This window comes from Pipistrellus kuhlii, unplaced genomic scaffold, assembly GCF_014108245.1.
Source record: "Pipistrellus kuhlii isolate mPipKuh1 unplaced genomic scaffold, mPipKuh1.p scaffold_m20_p_3, whole genome shotgun sequence".
NCBI classification, from domain to species: domain Eukaryota; kingdom Metazoa; phylum Chordata; class Mammalia; order Chiroptera; family Vespertilionidae; genus Pipistrellus; species Pipistrellus kuhlii.
The window spans coordinates 19,182,410-19,206,510 of NW_023425529.1; the positions used below are offsets into that span (position 1 = coordinate 19,182,410).

General features: G+C 43.3%; 2 protein-coding genes across 6 annotated transcripts in view; one reads left to right on the plus strand and one right to left on the minus strand.

The window, feature by feature from the left end:
- Positions 1-3,972: 3,972 nt before the first annotated feature.
- On the minus strand, positions 3,973-16,196 carry MANSC1 (MANSC domain containing 1). Of its 3 annotated transcripts, none has more exons than XM_036457853.2 (4): positions 16,061-16,196; positions 13,835-14,153; positions 11,409-11,549; positions 3,973-5,327 (listed from the first exon to the last, which is right to left on the minus strand). In XM_036457853.2, the coding sequence occupies exons 2-4, from the start codon at positions 14,055-14,057 to the stop codon at positions 4,438-4,440; spliced, it is 1,254 nt and encodes a 417-aa protein (XP_036313746.1). In that variant the 5' UTR covers positions 14,058-14,153; positions 16,061-16,196; the 3' UTR covers positions 3,973-4,437. The 3 variants fall into 3 exon arrangements, with proteins under 3 accessions (XP_036313746.1, XP_036313747.1, XP_036313748.1); XM_036457854.2 differs by lacking the exon at positions 16,061-16,196 and adding an exon at positions 15,820-15,948; XM_036457855.2 differs by lacking the exon at positions 16,061-16,196 and adding an exon at positions 15,339-15,661.
- A 6,135-nt stretch (positions 16,197-22,331) lies between these two features.
- The window catches only part of BORCS5 (BLOC-1 related complex subunit 5), a 66,905-nt gene continuing 65,135 nt past the window's right edge, over positions 22,332-24,101 (plus strand). The window contains exons 1-2 of one of the 3 annotated variants that reach the window (XM_045587758.1): positions 22,428-22,575; positions 22,608-22,767. In XM_045587758.1, the coding sequence (XP_045443714.1) occupies positions 22,710-22,767 (58 nt within the window). In that variant the 5' untranslated portion in view covers positions 22,428-22,575; positions 22,608-22,709. The other 2 variants (XM_036457871.2, XM_036457870.2) reach the window with 2 other exon arrangements.

Consider the following 24,101-nt stretch of genomic DNA (forward strand, 5'->3'; position numbering starts at 1 on the left):
ACAGTTTAATTCCCAGAAGGGCCACATGCCTGGATTGGGAGTTTCATTCCCAGTGTGGGCCTGCAGAAGGCAGCCAATCAATGGTTCTCTCTCATCATTGATGTTTCTCTCTCTCTCTCTCTCTCTCTCTCTCTCTCTCTTTCTCTTTCTCATCATGTTTCTCTCTCTCTCTCTCTCTCTCTCTCTCTCTCTCTCTCTCTCTCTCTCTCTCTCCCACACACACATTTCTCTCTCTCTCTTCCTCTCTGAAATCAATAAAAATATAATTTTTTTAAAAAGAGAAAAAAAAAGTTTATCATGTATATGTCTGTAAAAAAGGTCTGCAAATGTGTGCAATTGGGTATGTGTTGTCAGAACTGGATTTCCTTTTTTCCTCTGAGGGTGCGAGTGAGTGGCTTTCAGTGATTGTGAGAAGAAGCCACATCTCTGAGGAGACGCGGAGCGTGCCCATTCTTGTGTCTCCCCTTTTCCCGTTGAAGCCACACCTCTGAAGGCAGAGAGGATGCTGGAGGAAGCACAGGTCTCAGGGCCTGAGGAGTTGAGGGTATTGTTGGGAAGAGAGAGGGGAAGAAGAACAGGAGGAATGAGGGGTCCCATATGTAGGCCAGACCTATGAAGGGCCCACCACTCCTACCTTTTATAATTCTTATCTGGTTGCATTTGGGTTTCCATTCATCCCATGAAAGAAAAGCCAACAATCTTAGAGTTTAGGCACCTATAAGATGTTAAAACCAAGGAATGTTTACTGCTCACCTATTGAATGCAAAGGCCAACGGGAGCTGTCACAGCAGTAAAAACAAAGATGGAGAGGCAGGGACAAGGCTGGGCGAGTCCTTCAATTCTCTGAGCCGTATCTTTCTTACCCTTTCCTGCATGGTAGCCACAGGTGGCAAACAATAACAGACACCCGCAAATCAAAGAAAATACAAGTTGAAACTCTACTCTTCCAGTCACTTCCAATATTGCTGAGGAGACAAATTAGCCACATGAAAAGGTGAAAAAGAGAGTAAAGTTGCATAGGTAATTCTGTTGGTCCTTGATAAGGATGGTATTTGCATGTAATCATTAAAACAGAATTTAGTAAGTCTCGTGTCATCGTGTCCTATTATTTAAATGTAAATGGATCTTTCTCATTAAAAGATGAAAAAACAAATGTTTATGAAAGACATTATAAATTATGTTATATACAATGAGATTGAAAATCAAAATTGGACACACATACCTACACCCACACTATGTCTGGGTGTGTGTTGCTAGGTGCATTATTTCCACGTCTCTGTTCATGGTAGTACAGTGTGGTGGAAAGAATATTCCAATTAAAAGGCTGGAGCTCTAGGTTTTAGTTTTGATTCCTTTGCTAACTAACATCATAATTTAGGGACAGACAACTTAGAATCTGAACCTTACTTTGGCTATAAGTGTGCTCTAAAAGTTACCTTAAAATTAACCAAAAATAGGGAGTCATCTGTAATATTCTCACCTATAAAAATAGATTTAAAAATAAACAAAAAAAATATGAGAACACAAGCAAAAACATTCTGTCAGCTCACCCTCTCTATAGGCTAAGTAAATTGCTCTCTAAGGGAAGAAATAAACAAAATCAAATACTTATCTACTGGTTCCTCAGCACATGGTCTTAGTTAAGTGCTTACACTTTATCACTGTGCGCTTGGATTGCATCCTATTCTCTTAAAAAATGCATATAAGTGGTTTTAACTGGATTTTCTCTGCATGATATAGAAGCTGTTGCATGTACAGCCGATCACATTACGGCTCATTGCTGAAAGGAATGAACTTCACCAAACAGGTTTTAAAACTCACTTGTGATCATTTATGGAGTGTCTACTGTGTGCCAGGCATGCTATTAAGTATGGGAGAATCAGAGAAATAGTGCTCTCTAATATATCACAGTCTAGCGATGGAACATATAAACTGATATGTTGGAAGATACCATGGAAGTGTCTTGCTAATGGTGTAAATCAAGAGCCATGCCAGAAACCCAGGAGGATTATACATCTCCAGGGAGACTCTGGGAAGACAGTGGTGGAGGTGATGTTTGAGCTGAGTCTTGAAAGGTAAGTGGAAATTGGCCAGGTGAACAAGGGGAAGGGCATGTATAAGCAGAGGGTATAGCATGGCTCATGAAGGCGCCTGGCGCATTTGAAAAACAGAGAATAGGGGTGTAGAACTACAGCCCCAGAACCTAGATTGAGCTTGCAGCCAAGGTATGTGCTCTTGACAGGGAATCAAATCCAAGACCCTCCGTCCACAGGCCGGCGCTGGCTAACGGTTCATCTGCCACAGTTTGCCGACCACGGGGCTAAGCTAATCGCTGTTACAGTTATTGAAAAGAAAACAAATGCAGGCTTCTTTCCCCTCTGATGTCCCCGTGCAGCAGTCTCAATTCACTGTGGCCGGGGTCATAAGCAGAGAGGGCAGTGTGAGAAGAGCTAGTCCAACTCTTAGAAACAGGTCTTAAACCCAAACGGTTCCCCTACCATCTATTATACATCCGTCCCCAGTCCCTGCCAAAGCTTGGCCCCATAGCATTTCTCATCTGGACTACAGCTCGGGCCTCAGGCTGGGCTCCCCATCAAGTTTCCATCTCGAAGGAGACTGTACGCAGCAAGGAGATGGAGAGATCCAAGAGAAGCAGGAGAAAGCTCTTAAAAACACCCACAGAAAAGCCTTGTTTCCACGATTCAGTTCCATCAAAAAAAGGGGGAGGGCAGAATTTAAAAATTCTGAGGCTCTTAGTTACTAATCTGATTCTGACCTACAGGTGGCTGTTCAATAAATGCTTGTTAAATTAAATTGATTCAAGGTGTTATTTATTCAACCTACTTAAAGCTTATGTAAACCCCTTGGAGATTTGTGTCAAACTGTTAAGTTGGAAAATATGTGAAAAATACTATTTTCAGGAGACTAGCTTTCCTCTTAATGAGCTTTATGAGCTTAGTATAAGCCAGAGGGGCAGGGGGAGGGGGTGGGGAGGATAGGATTCCAGGAGAGGGGACTGGAAGGAAGAGATGAAGAAAGAGAAAAGCCCGTTTTTTTTTTTTTTAATAATAAATCTTTATTGTTCAGATTATTACAGGTTTCCTCTTTTCCCCTTCTTCCCCCATATCTCCTCTCCACCTGATTCCCAACTCCACCCCATGCCCTTACCCCTGCCCCTGTCTTCATCCATAGATGTAAGATTCTTGTCCAATCTCTTCCCTCACCCCTCAGACTCCCTTCCCCCTGAGAATTGTTAGTCCAATTCCTTTCCATGTCCCTGATTCTATTATGTTTACCAGTCCGCCCGTTTCTTTTTTATTCCTGCAGTTGCCTTCCTTGCTATACTTATTAGCCACCTACTGCCCTCTAGTGTTCACTGCATAAAGTTCTCACCTGAATTCCATTTTATCACCAGGAAGGGACCAAACCTCTGCTTTTGCTCATGTCAAACTGGCCTAGGTGGCCTCCTAGCTTCTTAGTTACCCACTGTAACTTGTCTGGCAAACTCTGCATATTAAAGGCATTTCTCAGACATCTCAATAATTAATCAATGAAAGTTACAACACACTAATCATTGAATAATAATTTTAAGTGCTATCTATTATTTCCAATGTTACTATAAATAAAGCCAAAAAATTAGTGTTAGTCAAGTTTAGATAAGGATTTATAAATAATATGGTTAAGTTTTAAACATAGGAAAATGCCTATGTTACTATTATTTTTAACAGTATTGGAACTAAAATATTTCCAAAGTAGATTTGGGCATCAGAACTGTCTTATCATTGTCTCCATGTAGGCTAATGTTTTGCTAGAATTCTTCTAAACCTAAAGGAACCTCTTTGCTCATTGATGAGAAAAGGGGGAGGGGAATGTTCATTTTAATTTAGAACACATATTTTCATCATTTAATCATTTACTGGTGGGAATACATGGAAAGTTATCCAGCTGAGCATGTGACTTACAAGAACACTGCTGAGTAACAAAGGATTTATTCAAATATTTAATTGGAAGGAAATACATCTAGAATAAGTTTCATTGGTATACATACAAAAGGAAAGTAAACCCATTAGAATTAAGATCATAAGTAGTTGACTTTATCTGGAACTAGAAATATTAACAAATTGGAGCCTAGAAGTCCTAACCATTATTTCCCCAACCCCCCCAAAAAACAGTCAATTTTTCAAATTTATATGGCAATTATACATTATTACTGTAGGTAAAGCTTTGTTTTCAGCTAACATTTTAGAGACAGATCACACAAATTACCTTATTTGTTTTCTTTCCCCCCTTAATAAAAAAAGAAAAAGGAAAGTGTGTGTGTGGGGGGGAGGGGTCAAATATGCTCTTGACCGTATTTAAAATACCTTCAAAAATCTTGGGATTTTTGCGTGTGGGCTGCAAGGACCCCCATGAATTAAGAGATATGCAGCTTTGTCCTTAGATGTCAACGTAGATCCCATTGATCAAATAATCCAGCCTCGAGTAGCGTTTCCTACGCAGGGATTCCAAGAGCATTCTGCCCAAGAGGACGAGGCCTATTGTGAGGAACAGAACACCAAAGAGCAGGGTCCCAATGAGGAGCCACTTTTCGTTTGGAAGGCCAGGGGGACTTTCTGGAACACCACGCTGGGAGGAGCCGCCTGAGCTGGTCTTCCCGGTTTCCTGGGGAGCAGTCTCATCCGTAGCGGAAGATCCCACATTTGGCAGAAGACCCGTCGCAGGGTGATGGACCTTCTCTGGTTTCACCGTTAGGTTGGAAATTTCTCTGAAGGGCAACGTTTCCGGTGGGCCTTTCCATTCTGTAGGTGCCTGAAAGGTGGTGGTTGGGATGGCTGTGGTAGTCATGTTGGCTTGAGGTGTAACCACGGCTCGGGTCAAAGTTGTAGAGATGACGGTGGGAGGCTGAGAGGTGACTGTGGCTGCAGGCGGTGCTGTGGTGGCCGCCTGTGGTGGAGAAGACACAGTCGGTGCGGCTGGGGCACTGGTGGGGGAGAGAGACCGGGGCTCTGGGGAGGGGGAGATGGTGTGTGGAGCAGCAGCAGCTACTGTGGTGGGGAACGTGGTCACATTTTCAGGCAGCGGATGGCCTATTCTTTGTCCGGAGGAAGACTGGGAACTCCGAGAATGCCCTCCATCTTGATAAACAGGGGACGATATACTCCCTGGATCAATCCTGAGTAGTTTCTCCAAGTGCTGTGAGGCTCCGAACTTCTGAGAAAATGAATCTCTCCATAGGATGCCAGTGGGCTTTGCATCACCTGTTGGATGAGGGGGTGTGGGAGTGACTATCTGGCTCAGCAAATCAGGTTGGCCCCATGATGGAACATCTGGAAATGTATAGAAAATAAAAGGGAGACTTAAATGTATAAGGCAGGGTTAAAAAAGACAAACATAGTCACTTGTTCAGTAAGTCCCACACTGTTGATACTTGACATTCCTTTGAGACTGCAAAATGGGAAAAAAATAAACGGCTAAATCAGAACCTCTCCACCAGATCCTATGGGTTATTTCTAGGGTGATGGGACCGAGGAGAAGAGGAATGTAGGGAGGAGGGTCAGGCAAATGGAGAGGTGAGAGGAGCAGGGACTCAAAGAGGGCCTCAGCATGGGCAGCAGGAGATGTAGGAAGATCGAGACGAGACGCCTTAAGGGCCAAGGCCATGGAAGAAGACTAGGCCAGGGGATGTGGCAGAGGGTCTGGGAGGGAGACTGTCCATGTGAGGCCAGAGGTCCTCCAGGCAGTGCCAGCTGGGATGTGATGACAACTGGGGAGCAAGCAATCCCTGGAGAGATTAACAGTGGGGACAGGGGCCGGCAAGAAAGGTAGGTGGAAGCCACGGGACAATGGGAGAGGAGGCAGAATCCTCGCGATTAGCTTTGCCAAGGGGGAATGGGGAGGAGAACAGGGGTTTTTGGTCTCCTCAGGAGGCAGGGAGGAGGCAGGGAGAAGGCAGGGAGAAGGCCAAAGCAGCTGATGACATTTTTCAATTAAAAAAATAAATAAATACATTTCAGCACTAATCTCAGGGGAGAGAGGCAACTTAGGGGATTCAATTTTGGTTCCCAAATATTACAATTTTAGAGCTAGTATCTCAGGTTCTGAGGATGATGAGCCGATATTTGAAATCATGATGGCCGCAAAAAGAGCAGAAAATCACACAGTCCTAATTCCTGCTGAAGAGGAACCGGCTTCAGGTCCTCCTCAGGCACCAGAAGGCTTAGCACAGTGCTCTCAGTCACACAAGCCATTTACATAGCTCCAACTGCAGAGGTCTGTTAAAGCAATCAGGGCAGGGAATGAGCATTTGAAGTACTCTGCTGGTTAACTAATCATTTTACTTTGGTGAGAACTGCAGAAAACACGAGGAAGGAAGCAAAAGAATTTCCTAGCCTTTGCTGATCAACTCTCCCCGGTTCTCTTTCCCCTTTCCTTCCTCAACTCCCCTCAATGTCGGTTTCTAAACGAGACCTCACTCTCCCCTGTCCTAACGACCAGATCCAGAGGCAGCTTCAGATCGGCAACATCTGTGACCGCTCTCTAAGCCTCACACCTCTAAGAGGTCCTTTGGAACTGTCACATACTATTCCTTCTAGGACAGGGAATCTGGGCTGTCACCTGTCTTTGTATGGTGTGTGCACTAAGAATGGCTTCTACATTTTTAAGTGGTTAAAAAATAATACTTATGGCAAATGAAAATGATGTGAAATTCAAATTTCAGTGTTCATAAAGTTTTACTGGCACAAAACCATGTTCATTTGTTTATATATTGTCTATCACTGCTTTCCAACTACAACGACTGAGGTGACTAAGCAGGACAGACTGTGTATGACCTACAAAAACTAAAATACTGGCCTGACTGAAAAAAGTTTGGGGACACCTGCTCAAGGATATTGTACTTTCCTCTAAAATAGAATTGAGAAGCCTGGAATTCCTATTTCCTCCAACAATGCTGAAGAAGAGTCTCTGCTGCAGCTGATATCACATTCATAGGCATAGCATCCCCATGAAATGAACAGCATCTTTATGCTTAGTTAGGATCAGATATTAAAAAACAAACAAACAAACAAACAAACAAAAACAGCAGGACTCAACATATCTCATTTTAAAATTTCAAACAAACAAACAAAAAAAAAAGACAAAGGAAGTACTCTGTGATTATGTGTGAAGTCAGAAATAAGACTGTTGACAGAAATGACCAAAACAGCTGTTTCTTCCCCAAGAAAGCAAATATCCTATTTAATAAAAGGCTAATACGCAAATAGACTAAATGGCAGAACCACCAGTCACTATGACGCACACTGACCATCAGGGGGCAAATGCTCAAGGCAGGAGCTGCCCCCTGGTGCTCAGTGCGCTCCCACAGAGGGAGTGCCGTTCAGTCAGAAGCCGGGCCCAAGCTGGTGAGGAGTGGGCATAAGCCGTCAGTAGGACATCCCCTGAGGGCTCCCAGACTCTGAGAAGGCATAGACGGAGCTGCGCGACCTCCCCACCCTGAGTGCACGGTTTTCGTGCACCAGGCCTCTACTCGTAAATAAAGCAAAGAAAGGGTCAGTCTCCTTTCCTGATAAGATACATCTATTGGCCAAGATCCTAAAACCACACAGGGATCCTGCACACCCGGTCCACTGACCTCACCCACTTAAGTTTCTCTAAGTCACGAAGAGTCAGGCCACAGAGGGAGTTGGGAAACAGGTCTGTGCCCTCAACCCCTCTTTTGAGTTTCATTTTTAAGTGACTTCACTAGGTAAAAGACTTACGTACTGATTATTACTTGAAAACCAGCTGAGCAAACAGACTCCCAATTTATTCCAGTACATGGTAGAAATAATATCCCACAAGCTGGGGGAAAAAAATTTAACGGGGCCAAGCTGCAATAGTTTTATAGGATGGACAGAATACACTGCCATCTTTCAAACTTTCAGTCTGTAAATACTAGTCAATCATTTATAGGAAATAGAGCTCATCCAGAAACACACCACCAACCAGGTATTTAATTTTACTCCAAACAGGAGGTGGATAATTTATATCTATGGGGAATCTCAATCCATCAACATGGGCAGATTCATAAACTGAATGACACACATAACTTGTAAACATCCTGTAAAATATAAACAGTCCATTGCACACCAGGTCTGGGATTGGAGCCACTTTGCACCTAGCTATTAATCAACCTGCTCTGGGCTGACGTCACCCCCTGGTGGCTACCAGAGGAACTGTTTGATTCTTCATTGCCTTTTCAATAGCCCTTAAAAGGTTTATGTGAGTGCCAAGTTCCCTTTTCTCAGATTTCCATTGGAGAGAGTCTTTATTGCACACTCCTGCTTTTATAATACATGCATTATAAAAGAAACAACATGCTGAAACCAGTTTGGCTCAGTGGATAGAGTGTTGGCCTGCGGACTGAAAGGTCCCAGGTTCGATTCAGGTCAAGGGCATGTACCTTGGTTGCAGGCACATCTCCAGTAAGAGGTGTGCAAGAGGCAGCTGGCTCAGTGGTAGAGCGTTGGTCTGCGGACTGAAAGGTCCCGGGTTCGATTCTGGTCAAGGGCATGTACGTTGGTTGCGGGCACATCCCCAGTTGCGGGCACATCCCCAGTTGTGGGCACATCCCCAGTGGGGGATGTGCAGAAGGCAGCTGGTAGATGTTTCTCCCTCATCGACGTTTCTGGCTCTCTATCTCTCTCCCTTCCTCTCTGTAAAAAAATCAATAAAATATATATATATTTTTTAAAAAGGCAGCTGATCAATGATTCTCTCTCACTTATGTTTCTAACTCTCTATCCCTCTCTCCCTTCCTCTGTAAAAAATCAATAATATATATATATATTATATAATATACTATATAATATATTATATAATATTATATATATATATATAAGCAACATTACTGAAGTATTATAACAATGAAAATAAATTCAACTGTAATTTCTGTTACGTTCCAGCCACTATTAACATGTCCATATACCTTTAAGTTAATTTTTTTTCATGTAATTGAAAAACAACTGAATGTTTTCCACCAGAAATTTAAATGAATTTGCTTATTTCTACACCTCAAACTTATGTTTTAGTGTCTGCATCATATTCCCTCAAGTGAAACCATCATATTTCCCACCCAACCATACTCTGGCAACTGAACCTTTATGCTGCTTCTAGTTTTTCGTTTTCTAGACTAATGATATGGTAAACAGCTCCACACCAATAGGTTTTTTTTCTTTTCTTGTTTTGATACAGTTTCTTTAGATTTTATGGCAGTAAAATGACTGGATTAAAATTACCTATAAAATTTAAATATTCTGCTTTAATTGTGAAATAGATAACAGACAAAGGGAACACACACTGATAGCAGGAGAAAGGACAGCATGGAGAAGAGGTAGTGGGAAGGGATAATAGAGGAGGAATGTGATGGTCCAACTGTTACATGACGGGAGCTCCTGAAGGAGGAGAGCAAACGTTCCAATCTGTGTCTTGAGCCCTGACCTCCTTGGAAACTCAGACTGGCATATCCAGTTCCCGAGGACTCCACCCCTGGGTGTCTAACAGGTGATCCAGCAGGAACGGTCAGAAGCCACATCCGCACCACGCGGCAGGGCCCCCGTGTTTTTAGCCAAGACCACGTACAAACAGGCAGGGGACGTGAAGGACCCACACTGGTCACTCCCTGGCCCTGAAGCCCCCAAAGGGAAGGACATGCACTGTCCATGCAAGGTACAGTCTCGAGTGTTTTGAGAAACCGAATCTGTTCTATGCCATCCAAAGTCATTTTAAAATTACTGTTTTTACAAACGGTGGTAAAATATACATACAACTGACCAAGTTAACCCTTTTCAAGTGTACAGTTTGGTGGCACTGAGCATATTCACACTGTTGTGCAAACATCATCATCAGCCATCCTCAGAGATTGTTTTTCATCTTGCAAAATGGGAACTTCGTGTCTTAACGTGCCAGTCTTTTTAAGACTTGGGCCCACACTGATATTTATGAGCAACTTTCACAAATAAGCTGTTTCAGGGAATGTTTGACATATCAGGATTTCCTGGTTCATGAATCTCAGACACAGCCCCAGCCAGGGGACGAAGCGGAGTCAGTGCCCAGGTGCCCTGAGCAGTATCTTTCCCCAAAGTACTTCACGTGCAACGTGATACAGTCAGGAGAGAGCCCTGACTGCACTTTCCCTCCCAACTCTGAAGCCATTTCTCAGATCTTCCTCAGCTCAGTAGATGGTGCCACTATTCACCCAGACACCCAATACAAAAACTAGGACTCAGCTTCAATGCCTTTCTTTTTCTTTTTTAAAAATATATTTTTATTGATTTCAGAGAGGAAGAGAGAGGGAGAGGGAGATAGAAACATCAATGATGAGAGAGAATTATTGGTCAGCTGCCTCCTGCATGCCCCGCAGTGGGGATTGAACCCGCAACCAGGCATGTGCCCTTGACCTGAATCGAGTCCAGGACCCTTCAGTCCACATGACCCCTCTATCTACTGAGCAAAACCGGCTAGGGCAGCTTGTCTTTTTCTTGTCCCGCACATCCATGCCAGCAACGAGTCCTGATAACTCTTCCTCTGAAATAGCCCCTATGTCTCCGTCTCTCCATCTCCTCTACCACCTCCCTGGTCCACCACTTACATCTCACCCCCACTTCCTACCCAGTCTTCCTACTTCCCCTCTTGCTGCTGGGTCATTGTCCATTCCCAATACAGCTGTCATGGTGAGCTTTGAGAAATCTCCTTTAAAACACCACATCCCCCCCCAGATGGTGTGGTTCAGTGGTTGACCAGGAGCTCAGGGTTTGATTTCTGGTCAGGGTACATGCCCGGGTTGTGGACTTGATCCCCAGTAGGGGGCGTGCAGGAAGATATATTCAAATAATTATGTTATTGATTATTTTAGTTTATTTTCTGTATTCTGAACAAATATTTACGTTTCATGTGCAAGGAGAATTTATTATATGGTAGATGCTCAATTAATATTTTTGAATGAACTCCTCTCTTAGGTCTACACAACAAAATCCACCGAGTTTGATTTCAGATAATGTGATAATAAAATAATTCTAACCTAAGGACAAACATACCAGAATTCTGTATATTCACATAGGTCTTCACCCCTTTCAAAACACTTATTCCAGTGCTGTTGACATTGATCTAAAGAGGTGTTTCAAAATGTTTCCTGAAAGGTCTGTGCAACTTTTATCTTAAGAAAGTAAAAAAAAAAATTTTTTTAAATCGTATCACTCGGAGGTCTTTCCCTGGAAAAAAGCTGAACTTTAAAATCATGGGATCTCCTGGTGTGCCTCTATATTTGTGACCTCTTTTGGCAGTTTTACTTAGACTCTTGCAGAAAATCTTTCCCATGACCAGACCCTGAAATAATTCCAATCACAAAAGAAGAAGAACAATGTTCTCGTTACCTCTCAGTATCCTGTAAGTCAGAAGACCCTTTGCAGGTTTCAGTGGACAGGCTTCCTCACTGGGGCAGAAAAACAGGTAGCAGTTGGGTTGTCTCGCTGTTTTTCTAGTGTCAAAGATCATCAAGTTACATGCTTTGTCCCCTGCAATGAAAGGGTTCATAGGCATTATTTTGAAATAGGATTTTCTAAAGAGTACGGCAAGCAGGAAGAACCTCATTTATTCTGGTGTCCAACATAAACACTTTTTTCACGCGCTTGCTGACTGCTGAATCATTTCCTTTTCCTTAGCTTAGCCACTAGAAGCAATATTTAAAGACATTGGGTTAAAAATTTGAATGAAGGTAATTTTGGCAAAATCAATTAAAAAATGGTTTGTTTTTTTTTTTGGATTTTTTTTTTATTGATTTCAGAGAGGAAGGGAAGAGAGATATAAAAACATCAATGATGAGAGAGAATCCTTCAACGGCTGCCTCCTGCACACCCCCTACTGGGGACTGAGCCTGCAACCTGGGCATGTGCCCTTGACCAGAACTGAACCTGGGACCCTTCAGTCTGCAGGGCAATGCTCTATCCACTGAGCAAAACCAGCAAGGGCTGGCAAAGGCAATTTTTAACAGTGTATTTAACTGTTTAGAAATAAGCCTTCTAATTGCTAAAATACATCCACATATATATAATAGAAACATTGATTTTGCAATCTTTACACAACTCACAGTTGACTTGGGACTTAAGAAATGGATCTAGCCAAAACCGGTTTGGATCAGTGGATCGAGTGTAGGCCTGTGGACTGAAAGGTCCCAGGTTTGATTCTGGTCAAGGGCATGTACATTGGTTGCGGGCACATCTCCCGAAGGGGGTGTGCAGGAGGCAGCTGGTCGATGTTTCTCTCTCATCGATGTTCCTAGCTCTCTATCCATCTCCCTTCCTCTCTGTAAAAAATCAATAAAATATATTTTTTTAAAAAAAGAAAGAGAAAGAAAGAAAGAAAGAAAGAAAAAGAAAGAAAGAAAGAAAGAAATGGATCTAACCCTAATGATTTCATATATCTCTTGTATCCTGAAGGCATCTCACACACATATGAAGGCGTGAGCCAGGTGTCCTTGGATGGAGTCAGTAAAGTCAGCATCATACATAATATGCCTCCTTCCACAAAGAATCTGAATAGTACATGGAATACAAAGACTATTTTTTATTTTTATCAGTGCCATTCTTCTTTTGGTTCTTTTTTAGCATTTCTTTTCTTTCTTATTGTTTTTGCTTTTCTGCTTTCTTTCCTCGCTTTTCACTCTTAACTTTCATTTCTAGCTTCTCTTTCTCTTATGTCCAGTAGAAATTATTCTCTCTAATTATCATGGCCTACGGTTGGCTTTGATCTTAACCTGGTACAATCTCACATCTTGGTCTGTGACACTTGGGCCAAGTTGAAGGTTAAGAGGCATATAGGCTAATTATAAAAATGCACGTTCTTGAGGGAATTATGCTAAGTGAAATTTGTCAGGTGGAAAAGGACAAGAACCGGATGTTATCATTCATATGTGGGATATAAAACAAAAAGCAACAAAAAATACTCCCCCCCAAATCAACTCATAGATACAGAAAACAGAATGGTAGTTACCAGAGGGGAACAGGAATGGGGAGGACAAAGAGGGTAAGGGGGATCAAATATATGGTGATGAAAGAATATTCCTTTCTTCCTTCCTTCCTTTCTTCTTTCCTTCCTTTCTCCTTCCTTCCCTCCCTCCTTTCCTTCCTTCCTTCTTATACCACAACCATTATAGAAAGAAAAGGAAGTAAAGATCTCAGAGAAAACAGGAGTTTGTTGGCTAATAAATCAAGAATCACTTATCCAACGTTCACTAGCTCTTCTAGGCTCTGAGGGCAAGGCCTTGTCCATCTAACTCATTTGTTTTATCTCCAGCGAAGCATTAGGTGCTCAATACAGTTAGGTGTTTGGTTTTTGTTTTTGTTTTAATTTAGGGAATTAGGGCAGGTTCATAAACAACTGAACAACATTGTTTCACTTAGATATAGACTCCTCTTTTCAGGTAATAGGTTTTGAGCCTAAAATATGCAAAGGCATAGTTTAAACCTGTGGCCTTAGTTTCCTTCAGTGTCATATGAATGGCAGCTAAGCACTTAAGTAGCATTTTTGTTTCAATACCCCAGATGCCTGTTAGAACCTAACACAGGTGGTTCTCCACCTTTTTACACCCAAACACCTGAGTGGTACACACACACACTCATCAGTAATGCTGACTCAGATTAGGGGAGGAGAGGGCACCCTTGTGAAACATTCCCGGGGTGATTTTGTCACCCACCTTTCTATCCTGCTGAGAATCACTCATAGAAACTATTGAGCCATGTCAACCAGCTACTTATGTCACAAAACACATGGAATAAAGGGTTATCAAGGGACTATTACTTACCTGATATGTTTTTTGTTGAACAGCAAGAATTAATGCAGTCTTCTTGAGTTACTGTATGTATGGGCTCATTGCCTCGTATTCCCTTAGTAAGAGATGACTGGATGTCGATGACAACATCTTCTAGACTCTGGGTAGGACAATTACGATTGGCAGACAGCCTGACTGTCAGGAAGCCAATGATTATACAAATGTAGGCCAAGCTCTGTTCTTCCCTGAAGAACATTTTAAATTTCTATATTAAGTCCTCAAAGGTCAAGGGTAACCCTTCCTTTGGTGTTCGTTTGCATCAAGAAGATTGCACGGATGATGGGATTTCTCTCTAGACCAAAAAGAAAATCATTAGTGAGTTTTGTTTCTTTTAGCAAATCTAGAAAAGATACATTTCATTTCCTTTAAGTCAATGTCAATGACTTACAATTCATAGGGCAAAAATAAACAAGCATTCTTATTCATATCACTTCTAAAAGATTTGAGACAACCTTTCGTTTAAAAACTTGGCAAAGAACTAATAAACACAAACACACATACTATCCTATCACTGCTTAAAAGCCGACAAGTGTTTGTGAAGAAAGAGGTACAAACAGCAGGTCTGCCTCTGAGTGTTGAATCCTTCCTCTTCTTGCCTCCCATTGTCTTATCTCCAAACAAACTGTGATATAGCCATACAATGAAATATTATTCAGGAATAAAAAGAAATGAACTATCGAGCCACAAAAGACACAGGGGAACCTCAACTGCATATTAGTGAGTGGAAGAAGCCAGTCTGAAAGATATAATTCCAATTATATGACATTCTGGATAAAGCAAAACTACATTGGCAGTTAAAAAAAAAAATCAGTGGAGCACAGGAGATGTTTAGGGCAGTGAAACGATTCTATATGATACTGTAATGATGGGTACATATCATTATATTTGCCAAGATCCATGGAACTGTGCAATATAAAGGGTGAACTCTAATGTAAACAGATACTTTAGTAAGTAAAAAATAAGGGAATAATTTAAAAACCAAGAAACCAAACAAACCAGCACAAGTCAGTTAGCTACCTTGTTAACTGTTGTGTCTAACTTTTGAAACAATAAAATTATAAGGAACTAAAGGCTCAGTGCACGAAATTCATGCACTTGGGGGGTTGGGGGGAGTCCTTCAGCCTGGCCTGTGCGCCTGCGCCCTCTCTCAGTCCAGGACCTCTCAGGGGATGTCCGCTTTCTGGGATCAGGCCTGAGCTGGCAGTCAGACATCCCTCTCACAGTCGGGGGCTCTCGCAATCCTAGATCCCTTGTTCCTTACCGCCCACCTGTAGCCGAGGTGGAAGGAGAGGCTTCTGGCTGAGTTGTGTGTCCCCCCCCCTCCCCCGCCCCCCCCAACACACACACCCTCCCAACCCTTGGGAGCGCACTGACCACCAGGGGGCAGCTATTGTGTTAATCATACAGACCAGTCATTCCGTTGTTTAGTCGATTTGCATATTACAGTTTTATTATAATGGACGTTTATATTTCTCACATGCCAGTCTCTATGCTAAGCTGTGTTCTCACTGTGCAACATCTGTGTAGCTCCCGGGCAGACAGCGAGACGTACTGAAGAGCTGATCTCATTAAAAATACTCAACAACTATTAGGTAAATTAATCTCCTAACCCATTATTATTTAGGCCTTCAAGGTCCAACATCAAGTTCAATCTTGTTGAACAAATGGAAGGGAAACGGATACAGGTGGGCAGGAGAAGAAGCGCCTGAGCTTTCATGCCTGATTACTAGTATAGTCAAACACACGTGCACATAACTACTTCAAATATTGGAAATCATTTCACTCAACAGCATAATCTGATTTATCAACACGTACACACACACACACAACACACACACTTACAGAGTATTAGACAACTAGTGGGTTTGATAATGAATACTGGACACAAATCATACAAGAAAAAAAAAAAAAAAAAGAAGGAAAATTTCCCTCCCGTGGGGGAAATGCTTGTCGCTCACTAAACTGTCCTGCGGGTCCTGAGGACGCGGGGCCGGTGCCGTCTGCGACAGGTGCGGCCGGCCGCCTGGAGAGCCTCTAGGCCACCAGTGCCACCGGGATCCGGGTCAGCCTCCTGCGCAGCCCGCTCCCCGCCTGCTGGGGGTTTGGGGGGGGTGGAAGGGTGGGGAGCCTCGCCCCGGGCCGAGAGGATGGCGGGGCTGCCGTGGGCAGGTAGGGAGGAGGGGGCTGGGACGCCTTTACCTGGCGGCGAGGGGCCCCCGGAGCCTCCGGGTGCACCGGTGCGTGGACGGCTCCCACGCGCGCGAGGGTCTCGGTGTGGACAGCGGGGATGCTCCGCAGCTCCCGCGGGCCCCGCTGCTTTGTGCTTCGCAAGTTCCTGCTTCCGTCGCCGCTGCCGCAGCCCAAAGTTGGCGGAGGTTGGAAGTGGGGGAGGCGGGGGAGGGAGGGCACATTCCGGCCCGGCAACCCGGACCTGCTTCCCGGCTCCTGCGGGCGCGGTCCTCCCGGTACAGGCAGGAGAGGCGAGCCTGTCCCGGCGGCGGCTCCGGCTCCCGGGGACCCACGGCGAGGAGCCGGAGAAAGGGCCCTCGTCCCCCGCGCCCCCGCCCCGCTCACCCGCGCGCCCCCCAAGGCCAAGGGCACGGTGAGGGGGCGGGGGCGTGAACCTCGTGGTGGGCTGAAGGTCTGCAGCTGCTGCACCTGCTGGCTTCCCTGGGCCAGAGGACACGCATAGGCACAGGATAGAAGTCAAACTGCCAAAGTGTACTGTAGACAGTGAAAAGTCTGCTGCTCAGCCCCCCACCCCCCACCCCCAACCCCCCACCCCAGTTCCCGTCCCCACAGGCAACCACTGAGCGCAGAATTTACAGTGCATTCTAACGGGGCATAAATAGGAGAACCCATTTCTCTTTCTTTAAAAATATATTTTATTGATTTTGTTTTTTTACAGAGAGGAGGAGAGAGGGATAGAAAGTTAGAAACATCCATGAGACATCAGCTACCTCTTGCACACCCCCTACTGGGGATGTGCCCACAACCAAGGTACATGCCCTTGACCGGAATCGAACCTGGGACCTTTCAATCCGCAGGCCGAAGCTCTATCCATTGAGCCAAATCAATTTCGGCAGGAGAACCTATTTCGATAACAGGAGACACCCGGAGGGTCCTCAGAGTTAGAGAGGGAAAGTTTAAAGATTCAAGATGGACATTATGGTAAATGATGACGTTAAACACCCTTCTCTTGATAACAGTTTCACTTGCATTCCCCCCCCCCCCCTCCATTTAGCATATCCTGAGAGTTGTCCATTTATGAATTAAATATTATGTGCAAGGCAAGCCTCAGGGAAGACATTTGGGATTCTGCAGGATTTATTGTTTATAGATATAGAAAAATGATTAAAAATAAAACAGTGTCTGTTTTAGTTGTTAAAAGATATCCCCTAACATTTAGCATGGTGACTGGTACTTAGTATGTATTCAGTAAATAGTTAACTAAAATATATTTGTAGATTGGGTTAATGGAAAAGAACTACGAGGGCATAGGTTGGAGAAGTGTGTTTTTCATCAATGCTCACTCCACCCCACACACCCATATACATGCAAACAAATGCAACATTATGAAACCACTGACAACTTGCCAAGAGGTCTGAGCTTTGACAACATCTCCACCGTGGTAGGCGTGAAAGAGCTTTCAAACCTAAAGCACTCTGCAATTGTAGATTGTTATTCTGGCCCTGATAAAGCCAACAGCTATATCCTAGTTTTAGGATATAGCTGTTGGCTTTATCACTGCAGGAAGCATATGTTCACCAAGACTGCCCATGAATAATGGTCTATTGTGTGAAACTAACTCTTACTAGCTGTATTCAGAGGATAGCCTACTCCTGAATTACAATAATACTGCAAAAACGTTAAAGGCTTATCAAAGACAAAGAAATTCCACAGTGATTTCCCATTGGAGTGACTTTCCAGATGCCAATAGACTGATGTATAGTATATTTTATCTCTGCAGGTGATATACTGGGGGGTCCAGGGTATAGAGAGGACAAATTCCTTAAGTCTCCCTATAAGGATTAATCCATACTAGGCACTAAGTGACCTTTCCCTCACTTAGATACCTCAGATTCAATGTTTTGATATAGTGAACCTGTTATCCCTGAATTGATATAGCATTTTTTCACTGATGACAGTGAACATAATTAAAATAATAATAATGAAAATAATGATTAAAGAACTTTTCTATTAAAACGAAGTAGGTGTTTAAATTCAAAATTATAGTCACGGTTGCCTGAGGAGATTACTGATCCTCTTCTCCTGAGACTTAGGAGTCCCATTTCTGTGGAGGTGTATTTTTTTTTAAGTGTTTTATCCAGAAAACATGTATTAAACACCTGCAGGGGAAATTGAAGACCAGTCAGACACAAAATCCACCTTCAAGATGCTTATATTCAGTGGGGGAGGCAGGTGAATCAATTATTGTGTAAAGAATAAATGTCATGATGGGAGATCCTAACTAAGGAAGCCCAGAAGAGGGGCATCTGATACAGACTTCTGATAGAAAGGGTGTAAGTTCAACAGGTTTTTTTTGTTTTGTTTTGTTTTGTTGTTTTGTTTTTATAGACGATGTTTTTAGAACAGCTTTAGGTTCACAGCAAAATTGAAGGGAGATTTGCCATATAATCTCTGCCCTCACACAAGCAAATGCCTTCCTCAATATCAACACCAGAGAGGTACATTTGTTACACTCAGACAAACGTAAAGTCTATATTTTATCATATGTTTACTCAGTGTTGTGCATTCTATGGGTGTGGACAAATGTGTAATGACTTGTATCTGCCGTTATAGTACCATAAAGATTTCACTGCTCTAAGAATCTTCTGTCTCAGCCTATTCATCCCTCCCCTCCTTATCCCAGACCCTGGCAATCACTGATCATTTTATTGTCTCCATAGTTTTGCCTTTTGCATGTCCTTCGGTTGGAATCACACAGTATTTAGCCTTTTCAGATTGGCTTCTTTCACTTAATAATATGCAGTTAAGGTTCCTCCATATTTTTTTCATGGTTTGATAGCTCACTTCTATTTATTACTGGATAATAGTCTGTTTTCTGGATGTACAATAGTTTGTTTATTCATTCACATACTGAAGGACATTTTGTTTGCTTCCAAGTTTGGGCAATTATGAATAAAGCTGCTATAAACATTTGTGTGTTGCTTTGGTGTGGATATAAATTTTCAACAAGTTAAATTTTCAAGGATGATGTTCAGCTAGCTAGATAAGAGAGATGAAAGCTAACTATTTCAAACAGACAAACTAGCATGACTATTAAGGATTCAGGGAATTTATCCCATATGCTAAATTTTAAACTTTATCCTAAAGACATGCTGAGTTATTCAAGGTTTTTAGTACAGCAATGACAGGTCAGAGACCTAATTAATATTCTAGAAAATTCTCTCTGCCAGACTCATGTAGGATGGATTGAAGAAGGTGATGCCAAAGTCATTCTGTTTTCCAAGAAATGAGGAGACCTAGAACAGGGCATAGAGATAGAAAAGAAATTAAGACAAAATTCTCTCTAGATTTGTGATTGGTTGATGGGGAGACGAGGGTAAGCAGATTTCTGCCTTGGAAACTGGATGGATGGGTTGCCAGGCAACATAAAGACATGGGAGGAGGAGGTAGTCGGGAGTGGATTAGAGATATAATGAGTTTTAGAATACTTGACTCCTGGTTTTATCACTTATTAGCTACCATAAGCCCCTGCATTTGTGCCCTATACCACTGGGGACACAGCATGTTCCAATATGCCTCCACCTGCAGGCAAAAATTTTCCCCTACTGAAGACAGTCCATAAAGTCTGTAGGTGCAGACACCTACACAAGGCTACAAGGATCATGAAGAATCAGGGAAATATGTCTCAACAAAGAATACAGTAAAATTTCAGTAACTGGTCCCCCCAAAAAATGGAGATCCAGGAATTGCCTAACAAAGAATTCAAAATAAATATCCCAAAGATGTTCAGAGAGCTACAAGAGAACCCAGAAAAAATAATTTAATGACATCAGCAAAAACAATACAAGGACAAGATGAAAAGTTCAACAAAGAGATAAAAAGCATAAGAAATAATTTAAAAAACTGAACTGAAGAATTCAACAGAGGACTTCAACAGCAGATTTGACTAAGCATGGAAAAAAGATCAGTGAGTTATAAGGCAGATCGGTTGAAATTACCTAATCAGAAGAGCAAAGAGGAAAAATAAATGAGAAGGAATAAAGCCTATGGGACATATGGAACACTATTATAGAAGCAATGTGTGTACATTTGGAGTCCTAGACAGAAAAGAGAGGGAAGATGGAATAGGAAGCTTACAAAGAAATAAGCTTACAAAGAACTTCCCAAAGTTCTGGGGAGAGATTTGGATATCCAAGCTAATCTGTCATCCCAAAATCTCAATGCAAAATATTTGTATCCAAGACAAATTATAATAAAAATGTCTAAATCAAAGACAGAGAATTTTAAAAGGAACAAGAAAAAATATTTTCTCATACAAGGAAAACTTCATAAGTAGATGTCTTAGCCAGATCAGTAGAGACCAGGAGGGTATTGCAAAAAAAAAAAAAAAAAAAAAAAAAAAAAAAAGGCATACACACACTTTGAATAATTTATAATGGCAGTCTTTAATAAAATACATTTCATTTTCAAAATTGAGCTATCATCTATTACAGTGTAAATACATATTTTGGGGGGATACCCTATAATTATCCATTTGTCAGTTGATGGACAGAATATCCCTTTTAGAACGAAATGTTCATCTAAAAAGAAGCATGAAGCCAAAACCGGTTTGGCTCAATGGATAGAGTGTCGGCTTGGGGACTGAAGGGTCCCGGGTTCGATTCCGGTCAAGGGTATGTACCTTGGTTGCAGGCATATCCCCAGTAGGAGGTGTGCAAGAGGCAGCTGATCAATGACTCTCTCTCATCAGTGTTTCTGACTCTCTATCTCTCTCCCTTCCTCTCTGTACAAAATCAATAAAATATATATATTTTTAAAAATAAAAAGAAGCATGAAAAACATCACCACATTAGCATGGAGTAGATTATGGAATACAATATAAATATACTTTGATCTGGAGGAGGGAGAACAAGAGCCAGCATATGAGTAATGCTCCCCCATATTAACTCCTCTCTCACCCACCCTAAATGAAGGCAAATATAGAGGGAATGGAAGGGGTGTCCAGGAGAGCAATGTCACATTACCTAGTGGGTTCTTCCCAGTCCTATCAGCCTGGTGTTTTGTGTGAACCTGGATTATAGCCAAACACCACCTCTAAGAAGTTTATTTTGACCTGTCAGGCAGTTTTTAGTTCTATCCTCACAGTACATCGAACTTGTATTCATTTGTACTTACCCCCAGACCCCACTTCACCCCCATTTCTTAATCCTGAGTAGAGGAAAGAGCCTGAGGTTTGAAATCAGACACTATTAATACTAATTCTGCTTAGTGACCATAAGCAAGTTTCCTGTTTATGGGCCTCAGAGTTGTTGTGAAAAGTAAATAAGATAAAATAAAAGAAATGCCTGAGATATAGAAGGAACTTAATCAGTTAGTGAATTTGGCACTCTTTTTGAGATTATATTTACACTAGAGGCTCAATGCACAAAATTCGTGCAAGAGCAATCCTCCCTCCTCCTCTCCCCCCCGCCCCAGCTCTGGCTGCCCTCCAGCCCCCAACAGGCACCTGGGACCTGGGCTTTCCTTGCAATCATGGCTTTGTGCAGAAGGACGTGCAGAAGGACAGAAGGACGTCTGGTCTAATTAGCATATTATGCTTTTATTATTATAGATATATAAAATCTCAGGGCATTTGCTGGAAATTTCATGAAGCAAACAATAGGAATCAATTGCAAAGTTCTGAGAATCCCAGAACGTCCCAACTCTGATGGCATTGCATTGCTAGGTCTAAGTCCTTGACCTGCCCAAACTACAGTTTCTGTTCTGCACTACCTGTGCTCCTTCCTCGCCTTTGCTTGTTTCAGAACGGCAGCTTGCCGATAATTGGATAATTGGATAATTGTCAAGGTCTCCTAGGAAGTTGCCTAGACTGCGGCGGCATCTACAATACTTTCCTTTAAAGATGCTCCCATACCCTTTTGTCTCATCTCCAGCTCCTTCTTTCACCATCTATTGTATTCAATAGTATTTTGGGGATGACGCCCAGCTTTCAGAGCTGAAACAGGAGCTTTCCACCCAGACAACTGTGGATTCAGACCCTGAGTCTACCTCTCCTGATCTGGAAAATAAAGTTTAAAACACACACACCTATCTTATTTTATAACGTTCTAACGGCAGGGACAAAGTGTCTAATGTGTGAATGATGCTTAAAGGTGACGGCTCAGTACCATACCCTTTTGGGGCCCCGTCTGTTTTTTTCAGAGAGTCGGGCCCTTTAAGGGGGCGTCAAACTAGTTTCCTAGGTAGAATGATCCCGCCCATCCTGGGGCGGGAGGCGGCGGCCCTCTAACCCGGAACTGACGGCCGGGCGCCGCCGGCACCGCCCATCCGCGTCCCGGAAGCGGCGAGCGGGCGGCGCGGGAGCGAGTGAGTGAGTGAGTGAGAGCGGCGCCGCCCGTCGGTGGCAGGCGCGGCTGAAGCCTGCCGTTCCCGCCTCTCGCTCCTTGGAGCTCCTCCAGAGGAGGCGGGCGAGCTGCTCCTCTGGCCGCGTCCGTTCCCCAAAGAGGGGCTCCCCATTCTCCACCGCCCGGGCTCCCCATTCTCCACCCGCGCGCAGCGCCCCACTGCGGCACCCCGACTGGATGTAGCCTCCCCATCCCCGCTCGCGTCCTTGCTCGTCGCCCCGCAGCCGGAGCGGCGGCCAGCGGCTGCCTGCACCATGGGCAGCGAGCAGAGCTCGGAGGCCGAGAGCCGACCCAACGATCTGAACTCCTCAGGTCGGTGCCCTAACTTCCACCTTCTTCCATCCACGCGGCCGTGGCGGCCTGCGGAGGGCGCTGCCTCCCAGCCTCGTGGGGTCTGGGACACGAACGCTCCGAGAGCTCTCACCGTGCCTTTTTTTTTTTTTTTTTTTTTTTTTTTAAGTCACCATCTGTCCCAGCCTTGGGCCCCCTGATGAAGGGAGTGCCCGTGACAGCAGCTAAGCCAGCGTGGGCGCCCATACCCATTATTTATGTTCGAAACAGCTGTGTCTCCCAGCCACAGCCTGTTTTAAAAGATGACCTAGTTATCTATTGGCTGTAGGACTCGGGACTGACACAGTGAGTGAGATTTGGTTCTCACAGTGGAGGGACCCCTGTACAGGACTTCTAAGTTAGAACAGGTGCCTTCTCCAAAACGGGTCTCAGAGGTTCCTTTGCAGAAGGGATGTGTGACAGGTGTATAAGTCTTTTAACTCTTGGGTGCGTTAGGTAAATTACCAAGAGATTAAGGGGTATTTCTTAAAGAGCAAAAAAAAAAAAAAAAAAAGATTCTGGAAGAGTGAAAGCCATGCCATACGAAACTCAAGCCTCTAGGTGGCAGGGCAGTTCTGTGGCATCCTTGGATCGACCTTTAAGAACCTGACTGATGAGTTTGCCAATCTGCCTTGTAGAGTGGAAAAGGTTTATTCTGGCCCCAGCCAGGAACATATTTGGGGAGAGGAAGATGTCCTGGACTAGTGAGTCCTTGATCGTTTGAATCACTTCCCTCCGAGTAGATTGCATCGAGACCTGAAATTGACCTGCCTCTAGCAGCCCTCCAAGTGTCTGAATTTTGCCTCAGCCTAGAAGGGACCTACTGATTATTATTATTATTTTTTTTTTACCTCCTTGGACTAATCCCTGTAACTTTAAGGGTGAGGGTGCCTCAGGAATACACCCATTATCTAGGGTTGAGTATCAGGGTTTGTCCCCATCCCCCCATAATTAGGATCTGTACTTGGTTTGCTGTGATAGGTGGCTTTGACAGCTCTGCAATCGCAGTGCCGCAGGGATGGGTCATGTATACCAACAGCTTGTAGACCTCCAGTTCCTTTCCTAACTCTTTTTTCTACCGCTGTTGACTTTGGGCAAGTCACAGCCAAACTTTGTACCTTTATTCCTCATTGGTGAAATAGGGATAGACATCAAGAAGATCAAAGAAATAACAAAAACATAATTTGCTCATTCTTTTGTGTGCCAAATAATAAAATATTTTAAATTACAAAAAACAATTTCATGAATATATATAATGAAATTCTGTAATGTTTGAGTTACTTAAAACTGTGATAGAAAATGGAGTTCCTCCATGA

Coding starts and splice junctions, on each gene's coding strand:
- MANSC1 (XM_036457853.2), bottom strand. CDS start 14,057: ATGTTCTTCAGGGAAGAACAGAGCTTGGCCTACATTTGTATAATCATT. Junction 11,550..13,834: donor TTCAACAAAAAACATATCAG/GTAAGTAATAGT, acceptor CTTTCATTGCAG/GGGACAAAGCATGTAACTTG. Junction 5,328..11,408: donor GACTTACAGGATACTGAGAG/GTAACGAGAACA, acceptor ATACATTTCCAG/ATGTTCCATCATGGGGCCAA.